General features: G+C 30.2%; 1 protein-coding gene across 1 annotated transcript in view; it reads left to right on the top strand.

Moving 5' to 3' along the window:
• Window positions 1-11,745, top strand: part of LOC134727240 (short transient receptor potential channel 7-like) — a 33,723-nt gene extending 21,978 nt beyond the window's left edge. The window contains exons 11-15 of the mRNA XM_063591617.1: window positions 4,776-4,933; window positions 5,912-6,121; window positions 6,700-6,829; window positions 8,881-9,027; window positions 11,215-11,745. Coding sequence (XP_063447687.1) covers window positions 4,776-4,933; window positions 5,912-6,121; window positions 6,700-6,829; window positions 8,881-9,027; window positions 11,215-11,624 — 1,055 coding nt within the window. The 3' untranslated portion in view covers window positions 11,625-11,745. The remainder of the gene's footprint in view (window positions 1-4,775; window positions 4,934-5,911; window positions 6,122-6,699; window positions 6,830-8,880; window positions 9,028-11,214) is intronic.
• Window positions 11,746-18,206: the final 6,461 nt, after the last annotated feature.

The following is an 18,206-nucleotide window of genomic DNA, read 5'->3' as shown; positions in this document are numbered from 1 at the left end:
AAAGTACAAAGAACCTGCTTTGGATTTTGTGTTTAGTTTTTACTCTATATATTTTAAAATAAGTTTTTTTTTTTTATTTTTTTTTTTTACATATTTCGAAAAATAAAATCTATTTAAAACATACCATTTAAAGCCAACTTCAAATCCAGTTAACTCTTTCATTTCTTAAATTCTCTCTTGAACGAAACATAATAAAAATTATATTCCTTGTTTTTTAACGCCGATGTCAACCTGCGAACAGTTACATAAACAAAATGTTCTTTAAAAAATTAGCAAATCTTTTTCCACCAACATTTGTGAAGTATATTGCTTTCAAACACCTAAAGTACAAACTTCCGATATAACATAATATTTCTAAACTGAACTTTGGTTAAGTTTGAATTGTGTAAAATGGACGAGTTGATGTCTCATAACTATTGCTAAAGGTTACGTCAGTGTCATATGGTGTCATATCATGTCTGTTTGTCATTTTATGAACTTGTAGTCTATGCCAAAATTTAAATAATTCTTGTTCCGTCTATTAATATATTTACATTTGCAACTACATAGAGCTTGTTTCATTGTATATATACCTGTTTACTGATGAGGTGAACATATTTTGTATTGATTTGTATCCTCTCGTTGCTGCTGTTTTAATTTACCCATTATCTCTTTTTAATGCGTATGTCTTGCATTGTTATATGTAAAATTTACAAATTGTTACATTACAATTCTAACATATTGAAGGTAATGTAGTTCATTGATTAAAAGAAATATCGAAGATCAAAAAATATCTAACTCAAAGGTAAATTAAAAAAGGGGGAGTCCATGAACACTGACAAACTCAAACGTTTTAAATCAACGGAAAGAAATATACAATGTCACATTCCTAACGTGGTACAATGATAATGTTGAGTTAAACAAGATTTCTCAATATACTGTAAGCACAGGACGATGGTTATATTAATCTGTTTCCCATCCATAAATATAGGAAGATGTGGTGTAAGTGCCCATGAGACAACTCTCCATCCAAATAACAATTTAAAAAAGTAAACCAGTATAGGTCAATGTACGGCTTTCAACACAGAGCCCATCTATCCATACAGTTTGTATCCTTTTTGGAAGCCATGATACTTTGCTACAAAAAAATCAATTTTAATTATGATTTGCGTATACGTTTCCAAATCTCAAAAACAAAGAAAATCAAGAAATTTTACAAAATGTACTTATTACGTTTGTTGTTATGGAAACACCAAAATGAAAGTTAGGGAACAATTCCAACAATATTTTGTAAATTTTCAAATCCGCACTAAATATTCGACCAAAAATCGACAATTTTTGTTATATCCTATTTAAAGAATAAATTTTTAATTAAAATGATTTCATAAATTAGCGTTCCAATACATATAACGTTGGCGTGACCAGTTCAAAAACAGGTTTTGTAAGGAACAATTATTTTCATGGGACTATTTTCAAAAGTCTACCGAAAAGTGTGCGACATTGAACAGGGTGGTGTTATTATATATATGTATTTACGTAATATTTTATCAAGAGCGAATGGTCATTGCGATTGAATAATGTATACTGTCAAGGTTGGGAGAAGCATAAAGGATGTTTGACATTTTTCAGGTTCAATTAGTAATCCTAATCCGTTTTGGCGTAAAGGTAATGACATTTATAAGGACAATAACTTGTGTGGCACTAAATATGTTTTTACATTTTAATGTACCCACTAACTGCACGTTCTTTTCTTATACACATTTAAACATTTCTACGGATTGCACTTATATCATTGGATAAAAATATAAAAAAAAACCATATCGCACTATGCTGTAACGCCTTTGATGTATCATAAGTACCAGCGTTGAAATCACTTATGATATATAATTATGATGCGAAATGATTGAATAGTATAAAGGTCCATGGGATAGAGTGCATATAATATTTTTTAACCACTATTTTTGTTTTAAAGAATTAAAAAAAAAATCAACTTTTCTTCAAGACATAAATAACTTTTTGCTTCCTAGAGTCACGATATTGCCCAAAATCATTAAGAGTTATTCATCAACGTGCATATTCCAAAACAGTTGTCTACACACATAGTTTGACGCGGAATCCCTGCTGCAAATGTCCCTTAATGAGAGACACACATCATACAAATGCATTTATTTGGTCAAAATACTTTGCATGTAATAGATATGATATTGACAGAATAAATACTATAGATTTTTTCGTATCGTTTTTATAGTACCGTTACTCACAATTCTTACTTTAAAATGCTAATCATGTCTTGATAAATAAAAACGCTCATTAGTTAAAAGATTTATATACACTATCAAATACCGAATACACAGTCATCGAATCTCTGTTTAGCAGTAAGAATTGAATAAATACAGGAGATTTACATTGTTAAAATCTTAAAAATTAGAAACGCAAAACTTCTATACTCCAAAGAAAATGGATAGCAACAGTCATGTTTCTTAAGTAGAAAATGGTGGGTTAAACCTCTCAAATATATGTCAGTCGCATAGAAGTCCTTTATGTGTTATAACCTTAATCACTAAGGAAAACCTAAATATGTAAAAAGGAATCACCAAAATGCATATGGACAAAGCACAATAGAACAAAAAGACAATACAAAATACTATAGCACAATTGCGGGATGTGTATGAAAGACACCAATGCAATTGTTTTTACCATAAAACAATAACATAATGACAAGATGTATAAGTACAGAGCCATGTCAAATGAATACACCAAAACAGACTATACACAGTAAAAGTAATATTCATAAAAACAAATTAAAAAAATAACACGTTATTTGAATGATAAACAACGTCAGTACCCAGAATCTATATTTCATGACCATCGTGTATTATTGGTGAAGTTAATACGGAATATTCGTCAACAAGATATTGGTACCTTCCAATTTCTTATCTTTGTTCTGACATTGCATACATTTCGTTATTACACCTATATCCTTTTAGTACCCACAAGACTATCATCAGCTCAGTAGGTGGTCCGTCTGAACTGAAATAATTTATATCATAAATTTGTTTAAAATTACCTGGTTGAAATATTTTTTGAAAAGTATTAAGAAACAAAGGATCCAACTCCCTCAAGCAAAATCATAAAAGTGCTTTGAACTGACAAAATTTGTTATTTTTATAGATAAAAAATGGAGTTTATAAATAAGAAACAAAAATACTCTTTCGTGCTACCAGTTTCATTCCTACAAACCCTTTTTATATTTCTATACTAACTCAAATACCATGCATGCACTGTTTAACTGTACTTGTATTTCTTGCTTTACTCTCTCCAGTCAGGCGTTGTATGGTTGTTGACAGTGATCGTAACAAAATACTCTGTTCCAGTGGCGTGTCAAATTACTCAGGTACCATTTGTTGTCCCAATTTTGCCATGCTTTGGTGTGAAACATTTATTTTATGAAATTATTAAAGCTTTATAAGTTTGATCAGTCATTGAAGCATATATATACACTCTTCAATGATGAAGTGTACGCATATTACATGTGTTATTCAATACCAATTGCCTATGAGCTAGATTGTAATTAGCTCTTTTGTTAGAAATGATGATTTGTTTTCTAATTTATCAATCTTTTAGCATCTTTCTGTTGCATGTTTTTGTAACTTTAATTCCTTTCATAATAATGTATGGAAGTGAAACTCACATTCGAATACATTCGCACCAGTATTTTATTTTTGACTTCATGAGCACAATGTATGACAAATATAGCCCGTTTTGCATGAGGCAGATGGATCCGGTTTCAAGTATTTTGTGATTATTGAGTATCAGGAAGTTTCCAAAGAATTTAGTATAAATATGTTTTTCAATTTAACTGCATCTTCATTTTCATATGTGTAGTAAAAGAACATTCTTTCAACTTCATGTTATAAAATGTTATTTGATCTCTGATTATGTGTGTACTTCATAGTGCTGTATCATAATTGTTGAAAACCATCGAAATACAGGTTTAGTGAAATGTTGTGATATTTGGCTAATGATAACTAAACGACTTTATTTTTAACTGATTGTTTTCCGGACTTATTAATTGTGAGCCATAAGAAGTAATGAGTAGGAAATATAAAAAAAGAAGATGTGGTATGATTTCCAATGAGACAACTATCCACAAAAGACCAAAATGACACAAACATTAACAACTATAGGTCACCGTACGGCCTTCAATAATGAGCAAAGCCCATACCGCATAGTCAGCTATAAAAGGCACCGATAAGACAATTTAAAACAATTCAAACGAGAAAACTAACGGCCTTATTTATGTAAAAAAATGAACGAAAAACAAATATGTAACACATAAACAAACGACAACCACTGAATTACAGGCTCCTGTCTTGGGACAGGCACATACATACATAATGTGGCGGGGTTAAACATGTTAGCGGGATCCCACCTAACCTGGGACAGTGGTATAACAGTACATCATAAGAACGAACTATTAATTCCTACAATTAATTCCAAAACTTGTTTTAACTGTTTCTCTGATATAAGAATCCAGAGTTGTAATTACTAATGTCAAACTAGATTTTGCTACTTTTGAAACTCAATAACTGAATTAATATGATTCTTTTTTGCAAGCTTATTATATATATATATATACATTTTGATATAAAACTGTTTAAAATTGTGCATGAATACTTGGAAACTAAGACGAAACAAATAATTGCAAATTAAATGATCTGTTGAATAATAACAGTTTTCTTTATACATGATATGTAGTTGCGTTTATACAGAATACAGTTAAGTATTTGTTTTAGTGTTCACTGCTAAAGATCCAAACAATGTGATGGAGAGTAGTACATCCATCGTAGAAGGAGTGGGAACTTACTTATTTGGAATCTATCACGTGGTTATCATTATCGTTCTGATCAACATGTTGATAGCTATGATGAGTCATTCTTTTGAAGATATACAGGTATTTGTAAATTTGAGTATAGAAAAAAAAGTAAGAACTTTCCATGTTAGGATAGTATTATCTCTCTTTGAACAAAATTTTCTAAAAAAAAATCGAAAGATACTGATACTTTTGACGATGAATGCAGTTTAGTTAATTTTAAATTCTATGATGAATTTTCGTCGGAGTTAATAATTTTTGTTAATTTTACTTTTTTAATTTTTCATAAATTTATTGACAGTACAGAAGGTTAAAATAAAAAGGAACGTCCGACGATTGATAAAGCTGACGATGTGTGTGATTCAGTTAGTTTGGCTGAAATCTGAATATATAGATATATAAATAGAGGACTTGATTTTATCAATTTGTCGTGTATATGTGTATATTGAATGATTTAAAATTTAAACATTCCTTACTATGATAATACTGAGGTACTTATTCTACCGTACGGAAAGACCTTAAAAAACTGACGAATTTCAATTGTTTAAAAAGAGTAACATCTATTGATAGCGACATTGAAAAAACAACATTCATATTTCAAGTCCGTGTGAGGTTTCACTATGTTCCTATGTCCATGGCCTAGAGATAATACTGTTTTTAGGAGGGAACAAAATGTTTAAATCGAAAGATTTTTGCTGCTGACTTTAGTTTAATTCATTCATAACTTTTATAGATACAGTACGACGAAATGCTTTACATATTGTATTGATTTTTTGTTGGTTTTTGTGTTTTGTCATTTTGTTGTATTCTCTACATCTACACTTATTCATAAGATTTACATGTTAAAGGCACATGCACATCAAATCTCAACTCTTCCTCATTATCTCATCTGAATATCAAAAGATAATTTCATGAACGAACAAAAAGAACAGATAAGCACTTATAATCGCTATAAAACTGGACAATTAGGAAACACAAGTAGAATAAACCAATAATAAACAATTCATGTAATGAACTGAATAACACTTTACATTACGCTTGTATTCTTTATATGGATAGACTGACTGTGATGTCGAATGGAAGTTTGCAAGAACAAAACTCTGGATGAATTACATGGACGACGGAAGTACACTACCTGTTCCTTTCAACATGATACCAACACCAAAGTCTATATACTATATATGGCGGTCATTCAGATTTCTATTCTCCAGAAAAGCAAATGGCGACTGGCTTGATTATCAAAGAGCTAGAAAGAAAACATTTATAAAGGTAAATATTTATAAACCCAAATATTTGATGAATAAGATATTTTGAATTTTTGCTATTTTTTTTTATATAGTAACAAACCAAAAAATCAAAAATTTGTTTGAAAATATCTCGAAAATCTAATGCAACTTGTGGTGCGAGTCATGTCAATTGAAAAAAAAACCTTGTCAAGTTTTTCTATAGTTCTTTTTCAGGAAAATGTAATAAGTGTGCGGGATTGAAGACTCATTGGTATTTTTACTAGAAAGGTGTTTCACAGGCGCTACATAGCAAACACGTGGCGCCGTGTAAACATCTCTCTAGTGGGATACTACTTCCACCAAAGACGGACCAAAGACAAACGGAGATCAAGGATGTCGTGTGAACATCTCATCAGTGGGATTTTTGTTATTTTCTTAAAGAATTTTCTAAAAACTTTATTTCAGACAAAAGACAGTAGAAATAAAAATTCACATTTGATAGTAATGATTGGATGTGGATTTGGCAAACAATAGAAATGAAAGGGCACTGAATGAAATATAAGTTATTATTTTCAATCTTTAAATTTACTATGTTAATTTGTTTTGGATTTTTAACTTCAGAGACGTAGAGAAATTGTTTGTAAAACTTTGGAATTAAAAACAGAAGAAACAACCTATACAGAAATCATGCAGAGATTAGTCAAGCGATATTTGTTTAAGCTGGAACGTGCCAGAGATGAAAAAGAAATGGGTAAATTAAAATCAGAAACATATAACTCTGTAATTGCTGCATGTTATGCAAAATAAAGTTATGTTAGTGCATATTCGACATTAAATAAAGGCCACAATAGTATACCGCTGTTCAAAACTCATAAATCTATGAACAAAAAACAAAATCGGGGTAACAAACTATAACCGAGGGAAACGCATTAAATATAAGAGGAGAACAACGACACAACACCGAAACGCAACACACACAGAAACGGACCAAGCATCGGACAAAACACCACGAGAATAACAAATATAACATGAAAACCAAATATATGAATTTGGGATAGACAAGTACCGTGCCACGTCTTATCTCAATATCTCAAAAATAAGAGAAAACACAAACGACTCAACATTAAAATGCAACACACACAGAAACGAACAATAATATAACAATGGCCAACTTCCTGACATGGTACAGGACACTTTTAAAGGGGAATAAAAGTGGTGGGTTGAACCTGTTTTTTTGGCATGCCAAACTTCGCACTTTAATGGCAAAGTTAAATATAACATTGAAATGACAACATAATATTACAGGACTACAATACAAATAAATAGGAGAACATATTAGACAAAGAAAAACATGATTAATAGATAACAAGAAGCATCAGGTTTAAAATTCAATACGCCAAAAAAGCGCCTTGTCCACACAAGACTCACCAGTGACGCCCAGATATAAAAGATCGAAAGTGAAAAAAGTACAAAGTTGTTCAGCACTGAAGATCAAAAGTTGAAAAGGTTTCGCAAAATACGGCATTGTTTTTATGCCCGGGATAAGAACATTCTTATTATATAGAACAATTCATGCTATTGCAAACAGTAAATTTTATCAAATGAATATGAAAGAGAAATACACAAAGAAACTGAAGTATTAACTAATTACAGAAAACTAAACCCGAATACATAACGCCCAGATATAAAAGATCAAACGTTAAAAAGGTACAAAGTTGTACAGCACTGAAGATCAAACGTTGAAAAGGTTTTGACAAATACGGCATTGTTTTTATGCACGGGATAAGAACATCCTTATTATATAGAACACTAAATGCTATTGCAAACAGTAAGTTTTAACAAATGAATATGAAAGAGATATACATAATGAAACTGAAGTATTAACTAATTACAGAAAACTAAACCCGAGTTTATCACAAAATAGACACACCCGAATCAGTCCAGGCGTCAACAGTAATTAAATAAAATGTGACATCACATACGATGGCGAAAAGGCAGAAACGTTATGCCACATTTGAATTTATGAAATTTAGAAACAGCATGACGTCACATATGAAAAACTCTCATTCAAAAGTGAGATAGAATTAGGATTGATTTAAGATTGTATTAGAACTAAATACTGATAATTCATTTAAACAAAATGCATATTGCAATACTTATTAATAGCAATTAACTATAATATATATATGTCCAGTTTGTTATGAATCCAAGTTCAAACGTAAATAATCGTACAAAATAAATGTGTTTAATGTGGTAATTCTAAACTGGAGTAAACGAACAATAACAACTTCAAAAATGTCAATTCTTAAATGTTTCAATCGAACAAAAACAAACGTTATAGACAACCCAAACAACATTTCATACAATTTAAAGCAGTTTTAACACTAAAACATTCATATATAAAGAAAATATCAATATGTGTTTGTGAGTCCGTCATTCCAGAAACAAAAAGTTATAAGGTTGAAATCAGAGGTCTTTAAAACAAACAATTGGGTGATTTTATAAATAAACAAAAATAATTACGAAAATTTGTTGACAAATTAACAACAACAGAACTAAATGTTTGGTTTGCACAGAAAACAGTATTAGTAAAAACAAGCTAAGTCGCTTTGGCTCATGATAGCTCAGTATCATCACACATAACCTAGAAATGCTACTTAACCTATTGGTTGGTATTTGGTAAATAGTCGAGTCTGAATCAATATATAGAACACCTCATGCTAAAATAATCTATGTGAAATATAAAAAATAACAATAGTCAAAATAGGTCAATAGCTAGACTTCCTTAATTACTTGTTGCAGTGAATGTACCAGCCCTAAGAACAGAGGAAGTAGAAATTGTGGACACAAACGATGCCCCACCCCCTGTTCCAAATACACCTAATAGAATTCCTTACGCTACACCTCCAATACACGAAGAAGAGGATGAAATATCATGTAATCAAAGAGGTATGTATGACGAATTATACAACTTAGACCGTAGATCCAATTTTCTAAAATTTGTTTTAAATTTTTTGTCTTTCTGAAATTGAATGTGGAAGAGTGTGTTAGATAATTCTTTAAAATACAACGGTCAAAAAGACAAAATTTAGGTAAAAAAGTTCAAAAAAGTTGTGACACAAACGGCCAGGTTTTTTTTATTAGTTACCAGAACATCCCTATCATTTGGAATAATTCATACTTTTGCAATCAGTATATTTTATAAAATGACTTTACAAAAGATATACATGATTAAACTGAAGAATGAACTAATTACAGGAAACAACCGAAATACAATACATAACCCGACAAAATGCAACACATCCGAATAAGTTTAAACCTCAACGCCAAATGATGTCACATTAGAATTTGTACAACAGATCATCAAAAAATTAAAAATGACGTCTCATATGAATGAATAAGATAGAATTAGGATAAATTTAAGATTATATTTGAACTAAATACTGATATTACATTTAATAAAAATGCACATTTTAATACTTATTAATATCAAACTAAGGTAGCAACTTACTATAACATAAAGCCATGTTCGGTTTGTTTTGAATCCAACTTTAAACGTAAAACATCGTCCAGATTACGTTGAAAAAAAAAATCTAATAAATGAAGGCGGTCATTTAATTTTCTTTACCATAACACATGGGAACAGAAATAACGTTAGCACATTTGACAAAATCCGATGAGAATTACTTCACACGAGTACAAAAACAAATCGGCCAACAAGGGTGCAGAATAAGAACCCATTGGTATACCGACTGTCTATTGAAATATAAATCCTCCAAACTCAACAAATATATTGTCGATCAAAAAGTCCAGCATTTTGATAATATCATCTTCAGTATATTTACAAAATATGAACTATTGTAACCCAAAACAAGAAATTTGTATCTACGATTACATTTTTATAGAAAACGCTCTGTTTTATGAGATGGTGAAGTCGATCTTTTAACTGAGCATTGGAAATAGTAGAAAAATCAAAAGTTTTTATGTTGTTGCAAAATTGCAAAGATTGTGATCGAAGAATAATCAGTAGACCTTTCGAATTTTTGAGAATCCACATCTGGTTAACTCCACTGGTAAAATATATCTCATCACAATATTTTTGAAGCCCATCTTTAACTGTAAAAAGTAAAAGTGTTAAATATTCAAATAAAGGGTACGTTTGTACACATTAAAACCTAGAGAAAACATTAGCAGGGTCATTTGGGTTTCTTGTTGAGAGATGTTTCATTGGCAATCATACCACATCTTCTTCTTTTTTTTAAATTGACAGATACGATGTGTCTGTGTCTCAAAACAATCTTAACATGTTTCGCGTCTGAGATCTTGGTATACAGAAAAAAAATTAAACTTTGTGTCCTGTTCCGAATTACGATATTTTAACTTAGTATGCATTCGCATGACTGGTGATTTATGCATATTAGACAACGCTTTACTTTAAGCGCAATCCATCTCGCGGCTTTTGAAATTCATGCGATTCCCGTATTTTTTTTATTTTTTTTTACTTTGATTTGTATCTTTTTAATGGATTCTTGACATTTAAACATCATTAATAAAATGCTATCTCTTATACAGGGCATATAAACGTTGAAAATATGCCGCACAGCCCTATATTTTGACCTTTGAAAAACGTTGCGGTGCATATGAACTTCAATTCTAGGATAGTATTTTTTTCAAAACTTCTTAATAAAAGTGGTACAGTTTTAGCCGTTAAAGGAGTTCCTATGGGAAATTGCATTGTCAATATTTACAGAAATGCAACCTTGACTCTTTAAACAAAGCATTTTTTATGAATGTTTACGAGATTTCTTGAAAATAAAACATGTGTCAAAGTAATAGTTTCGACAAAATTTTTCACGACCAGTATAAAACAATATGATGTTTATGGTTTTCATTTCTGATTACTGTAAATTCAGAAATTATTGCATGCATTTATTATTGCGATTTAGTCATTTTAGACTTAAATACGATATATTTTTTACGATTTTGAGAAAAATCCTGTTTAATTCATAAAAAATATTTCACAATGCGAGTTTAAATTATTGCGTGTACAACTCTGTCGCATTTTTCACTATAATAAAAACCTCGCATTAATTTCTGCATTTACAGTATGTAAAAATTCCATTCTATCATTTTCAGCTGGCAATCCTGGATTGAAAAGAAAAACAACTGCAAGACAACAGACACGACGTGTGTCAAATAGTGTTCCATCAGGGCCGACAACTCTCGTTATACCTCAATTAGACGCTATTCAAAGATCACAGAAGCTTCTAGACGTTAGACTTCAACATTTACAAGCTAGTAGTAAAGAGAATAATAGAATTATTGACGATGTAGAATTTCTACGTAAAGTAATGACAGAAAATCAGAAAGCATTATACAATATAATTCAAGCTTTAGGAAATATGCAAGGTGAAATTGTTAATTTAGTCAAATGTTTTGCACCTATACCAGCTAGTAATGACGTAGTTCCCAGTACACATCAGAATTCTAAGTCAGGACAAAAGAAGCGGTCTAGTCATGCAGACGATGCAGAAAGTGAGGTTTAACTACTCCTTACTTCTAGAAATAAGGCAGCGTTTAAAATATGGTTTTTAATTTTATCTTCTTTTTGTTGTTTATTTGTAAAAGAGTTTTAGTAAATTTTGTGCTATGTTAGAAATAAATATATACGAGAAAGTTCTTTAATACGTTATAGTGTAACTTACATTTAACTCCTTATTCAATTTTTATAGATTCTTAACTGATGTTTGTTAATTACAATTTGAAACTCATTTCTACTGTGATATTTCCTGATTTGACAGTCGTTTCTGAATTCAATTTTAAATTTACTGCTTATAATACAAGCGATTTTTTTATTATACAATTGAAAGGTCAATCAGTTATTGAGACCTCCAAAATTTGACTCAATTTGTTTATGCTATGAATACAGGATCTAGACTTTTAAGGTATAGCATAGGTGTTTTATTGATTTGAAATGACTGTAGTTTTTATCAAATACTTTTGCATTTTGCATTCTTTATTATGAGTTTTATTGATCTTCTAAATTTGTATTGAAGCGCCATCGATAATAACTGAATTGTTAACATATGCAAGTGTGCATCAGATAAAATTCGGAATCCTCTGTGTATTACATATGTCCACGTGAAAATCAAAGACCAAATGGCAAATACTGAAAAAAATCTAAAGAAGTAAAGAATCTTAAACGAAAAAAACTTTAATAAGACATTAAATATAACAAGAAACCAGATATAGCAAGACAACACAAAAGTTAACATTAATATCAATACCGGGTTACTAATGTTACTTAGCTTTTAAAAAAATAATATTTTTGGCTTTCTAATGTTGTTATTAAAAGCAACCTTATTAAAGGTTATTCCAAAAAACACGCGTTTTACTGAAAATCATCTAAAAAAGGTACTTGTTATTAAATATTTCCTGCTGAATTGACTTACATGCTCAATAGAAATATTTGCATATTTTTGTAGGTTCTTTTGTTTGTATAGTGGGTATGATTTTTAATTGTTTGTTGTTATTTTATAATAGAGTAATATATAATTACGGCTTTTTATTGAGGATTGAGTATAAATATCAGTTGGCTGGTTCAACTGATTATTTGAGAAATTGGATTTTACTATAATTATAAATAAAATTGACTCAACTTTAAAGCTTTATTTGTTCAAATCAGTATGTATATAACAACTTTTAACTAAGTTAAATCTACCTAATATATGTTTGATCATTAAATATAATGTTTTCAAGAAGAAATATTTCAGATAAAACAAATCATACCTTGTTATCAAACTTCCTAGCTGAATGGATAACATATTTTTCTGCAAGTTTTTTTTTATGGATTTCATATTACTCAAGCTCTAGTCTTTTTGCGATGTGTCTGTGGCCATTCAATCTACAATCGATAAAGCTCAACCATGATGATGCTAGACTTGTTTATTGAAGATCTTCCTGTATCGTCTATTGTTCTACGAAGTTATTTTCTGTTCGTTCAAGGCCGTATGTAGCCTTAAATTGCTTACATCATTCCATGTCAAGTCAAGTCGATAGTGTTCTCTGGCAATCCTATTACCATACTTTTATAAAAGATTAAAAGAGTCTGATCTTGTTTTGTGTCAAATAAATTTTGTAGATACGAATTTTGCACGCTTCCTGTTATTCTAAAAGGCGCATAGATACAGAGACATTTCAAATCAGTGAAGGTACTCTTTAGAGAATGTTTTTTAATATAATCATTCCGAAATTTGTTTAACACATGATGCATAGCGTTGCATTTGCTTCACTGACAAAATATTTTACTAGGGTAAGATTACCCTGGTACTTTGTTGTCAATAAAATTAATGATAACTTATAAAAAATTAAGAAAATCCATAATTGTCATTGAAAAAGAGTGACGAAAAATACGAGAGTCAAGCTCATAAATCGAAAATAAACTGACAACACCATAGCTAAAAATGAAAACTACAAACAGACAAACAATAGTACACATGACACAACATAGAAAACTAAAGAATAAGCAACACGAACCCCATCAAAAACTACGGGTGATCTGATATGCTCCGGAAGAGTAAGCAGATCCTGCTCCACATGTGGCACCCGTCGTGTTACTTATGTGATAAATAAGTCGGTAATAGTCTAATTCGGTACGCCACATTCACGAAAGGGAAGGGAATTGTAGGAACATATCCGTTATCATTTGTGAAACGGTAATTTACGAAAGGATGATTTTAGTTTCACCATTTGGAACTCTTGGTTTAATAGCTTACTTGTGAGCAGCAACCCTCTATATGATAAAAATCATGATAGGAAATGTAAGCACATGAATATCTTATCAATTGAAACTGTTATATAAGTCCTTATACCTCAATTCTTTTAAATTTGAAGGTATACTTCGTATTGGATTCACTTTTGGTAAAATGTAAGTTTTTCTCCCGGCTTCCCTCAACCTTGAAAAATAGTCAGTGTTAAATAATGTTTCTTATGATGACCAATCAAAATTTATACGGTCGATGTCAAATGAAGATCAAATTATCCAATTATCAATAATATAATGATACAATTTATATGTATTTTGATAAAGACTAGAAAGGAAAATTAAAGGTATATGACACGAGTGGCCTCCAGCTATTCCTTAGATATTATAAGCGTACTGATTGTGTTCACCCACTCATCATATTTAGGACTACACTGTCTTTGTTGTCTCCCTTTTCCTATATAGTTCACGTTTAATTTTAATTTTTGAATAAAGTAAACATTTACTATCATTTGTACACGTTTATTTAAACTAATGTGTCTGCTCCTCGGGTCATCTTTTTAACACATAAGAATAATTGTTGTATTTGTTATCAACTGTACGATAACATGAAAAAATAAGCTTGGTTGAAAAAAGAGTAAGTGCAGCATTTTGTTTTCTTTGCATGGTGGTTAAATACAGAGCTAAAATATTTTTTTTCTTAGAAAATACATTTCTATCTTGTATTTTTAAAATTTCATATGAAGCGTGGCGTTTAATCAACGACTGAAGAATCCCGTTTTTGTCAGGAGTATGACAGTTAAGAGCATACGATACAGTTTTGAAACCGTATTTGCATTTTCATAAAAATTTCCACATAGAATATTTTTCACCTGATTTAATCAAATATGTAATAAAAAATATACTTTCATGTGCTACTTTGTGAGTAAACTAAGGTCTAAATTTAGTATATTTCCTCAAAATTCGGATTTGTGGGCGTATTTTCCTTTTCTAAAGAAAAACATAACATCTTTGTTTTAAAAGTTGAACACAAATTATTATTTGGTTAAATAATTTGTAATTTCTGTATTTTATCCTAAAAAGTATACACTTTTTATTCAGAACTAACTCATATTTATCAAATGTTCATGAATGTCGGAAACAAACGTCATTCTTTGCTGTAAAATTATCCAATTTTAAATAAATGCACTATTTACGTTTTCATTAAAATTGGCACACATAAAAGAGGGACGAATAAATAAAGGCAACAGTAGTATACCGCTGTTCAAAACTCATAAATTCATGGACAAAAAACAAAATCGCGGTAACAAACTAAAACCAAGGGAAACGCATTAAATATAAGAGGAGAACAACGACACAACACGGAAACGCAACACACACAGAAACGGACCAAGCATCAGACAAAATCCCACGAGAATAACAAATATAACATCTAAACCAAAAATATGAATTTGGGATAAACAAGTACCGTGCCACGTCTTGTCTTAATATCTCAAAAATAAGAAAAAACAAACGACGCAACATTAAAATGCAACACACACAGAAACGAACAATAATATAACAATGGCCATCTTCCTGACTTGGTACAGGACATTTTTAAAGGGGAATAAAAATGGTGGGTTGAACCTGGTTTTTTAGCATGCCAAACCTCGCACCTTAATGGCAAATTAAATATAACATTGAAATGACAACATAATATTACAGGACTACAATACAAATAAATAGGAGAACATATTAGACAAAGAAACACATGATTAATAGATAACAAAAGGAATCAGGTTTAAAATTCAATACGTCAAAAAACGCGCCTCGTCAACACAAGACTCACCAGTGACGCCCAGATATAATAGATCAAAAGTGACAAAAAGTACAAAGTTGTACAGCACTGAAGATCAAAAGTTGAAAAAGGTTATGCCAAATACGGCGCAGTTTATATGCTTGGGATAAGAACATCCTTATTATTAAGAACAATTAATGCTATTGTAGATAGTAAATTTTATCAAATGAAAATGAAAGAGATATACATAATGAAACTGAAGTATTAACTAATTACTGAAAACTAAACCCGAATACATAATGCTAAGACCAGTACATAAGACACACCCGATTCAGTTCAGGCCTTAAGATACCAAAGGGACAGTCAAACTCAAAAATCTAAAACAAACTGACAACGCCATGGCTAAAAATGAAAAAAGACAAACAGAAAAACAATAGTTCACATGACACAACATTGAAAACTAAACAATAAACAACAATCAAACCAAATGGCATTTTAAAAAAGAGGGGTTAATGAATTGGTTTTTAAGTTAAATAAGTTTGAATGATAAAGAGAGATATAGGCAGAAACATTTATGAATACTTTTTATTAAAAAATAGTCATGTAATATGAACATTAGAAGATGTTGATGATTGTCGACAACAATATTTTTAATCTCAAATAAACAATACGATCAAAGTTACAGAGGATGACATGCAAAAACACTAATCAACAAAATAATACATAGTATGGTAGAGGTGAGTTAAATGTAGTGTTTTATGATATAAAACACGAAAAAAAACAAAAAACAAAAACAAAACAAAAAGCAACAATAATACAACTTTCGAACAAATGCTGAAGAAGTAAGGAATTATATTTCATCATTCAACAATAAGTTAAACACATAACGCATATCAAGCTATTAAGGCTTGATCTAACTATAATCAATCATTTCAACGATATAACAAACAGCAATAATAAAAAATATATGATCGAAATAAATATATGACATTGAGATTTTTCTGATACAATGTATATTGCACACAATTGATATCACATTCTCAGAAGTTCTTAAAGAGTCACAAATGTTATCAGTTGAGATTTTCGTCAAACGAGCTAGCCACATTTGGTCATGTTCACTTTGATTGTGGAAAAAACCCTGAGTTACCTGTACTTTTAACAATACAAACATTCGATAAACGCAATTAAAACCAAAACATAATATCATATGTTTTAATCAAACTGTTTGTGTTAATTAGATCAGCACGGTTGACAACACAATAACTTGGTTACCTTATAAAACAAACTCAACATGGATGTGACTTCTGGTTTGTTATTTCAGTATTATTGGTTGATAACACATATTTCTTGTCGGTGTTCTGATCGTCGTCAACTGGCTGAGCAATTTGCGTTCTTCTTCCTTTGTAAGAAAAAAACACATTCAAAAGATCTTATTAAAAAATATCTATTCGTTAGTCAGTACACATTATTTTGTGTCATTAGTTAATTTCTAATAACATTTTTGGAAAGGCCTAGTTGTGTAAAGTGCTTTTAATGTTTTGATTAATAAACGTTATTATTCAGGTTTTTTTTTCATTATGTAACAATAAGTTATCTAAATGATGAATCACAAATTGTAAAAATGAACTAAAAGTCTTATCCATGTCAAACGAATTTTCAATTCAAAATAGAATTGTAGTATGTAATAGATTTTTATTGCTGCATTACATAGTCCTAAAACAGTAAAAAATTGTTTTAATATGACTTTCACGTCAATAATGTTTTACGTAAAATGCGTAATAGAATTTAATTAGTACGCTATCCAACTTTAATTTCACGACAAATTACCATGGGATTGTTTATGTTAAATGGACATGAAAATTTAAGACTACAGCTTTCGCCTTTGATAAAAAATAAAAACAAGTCATCTTATCTAAAGAGAACCTTTTTTCAATACAAAGTGCCTTACCTGATCGTCGCAAGTATGCTATATACATTATTATAATTATTGCTATCAACACTCCATTCAATAACAATGACGTTACCATGAACCAGAAAAACAGCTGGGCATTATCTGAAAGTATAATACCGCGAATAGTTTAATTGATATATATATATATATGTTGATGTTAGAGTAAAATTCAGTTATGGTAGACGCATTATAGTAAAAAGGAAAATGACCACAAAACCAAAACGAATTCCATGAAAAATTCTGCACGAAAAATGCCTAGCAAATGTCAAACTCAAGAGCTTAAACATAACAAACTAATTGATAACAACTGGCATAATCATTGACTTCAAGGGCATTCGATAGTTTCATATCGAGTTATGACAAAAATCAAACATGATTTTTTTCCGAATTTCAACTATGACATATGCTTTTTTCGACTGAAATTATATAAGGCATGATCAAAAACAGGTACACGAAACCCTTTTTTCAATGACATTTAGATCGATTACGTATGGAAATTATTGTACCAATCTCTTTTATCGAATCACCGATGGAATTATTTAAGATTAGAAAAATATCAAAACAATAAAAGCATGAAAATCTACGAAAAGCGATTTGTTTATAATACTTATAACACAAATTCAAAGCAAACTTATGTA

Source organism: Mytilus trossulus, chromosome 7 (assembly GCF_036588685.1).
Source record: "Mytilus trossulus isolate FHL-02 chromosome 7, PNRI_Mtr1.1.1.hap1, whole genome shotgun sequence".
Lineage (NCBI taxonomy): Eukaryota > Metazoa > Mollusca > Bivalvia > Mytilida > Mytilidae > Mytilus > Mytilus trossulus.
The sequence above is the reverse complement of the archived record's forward strand: the minus strand, read 5'-3'. Positions and strand labels throughout refer to the sequence as shown.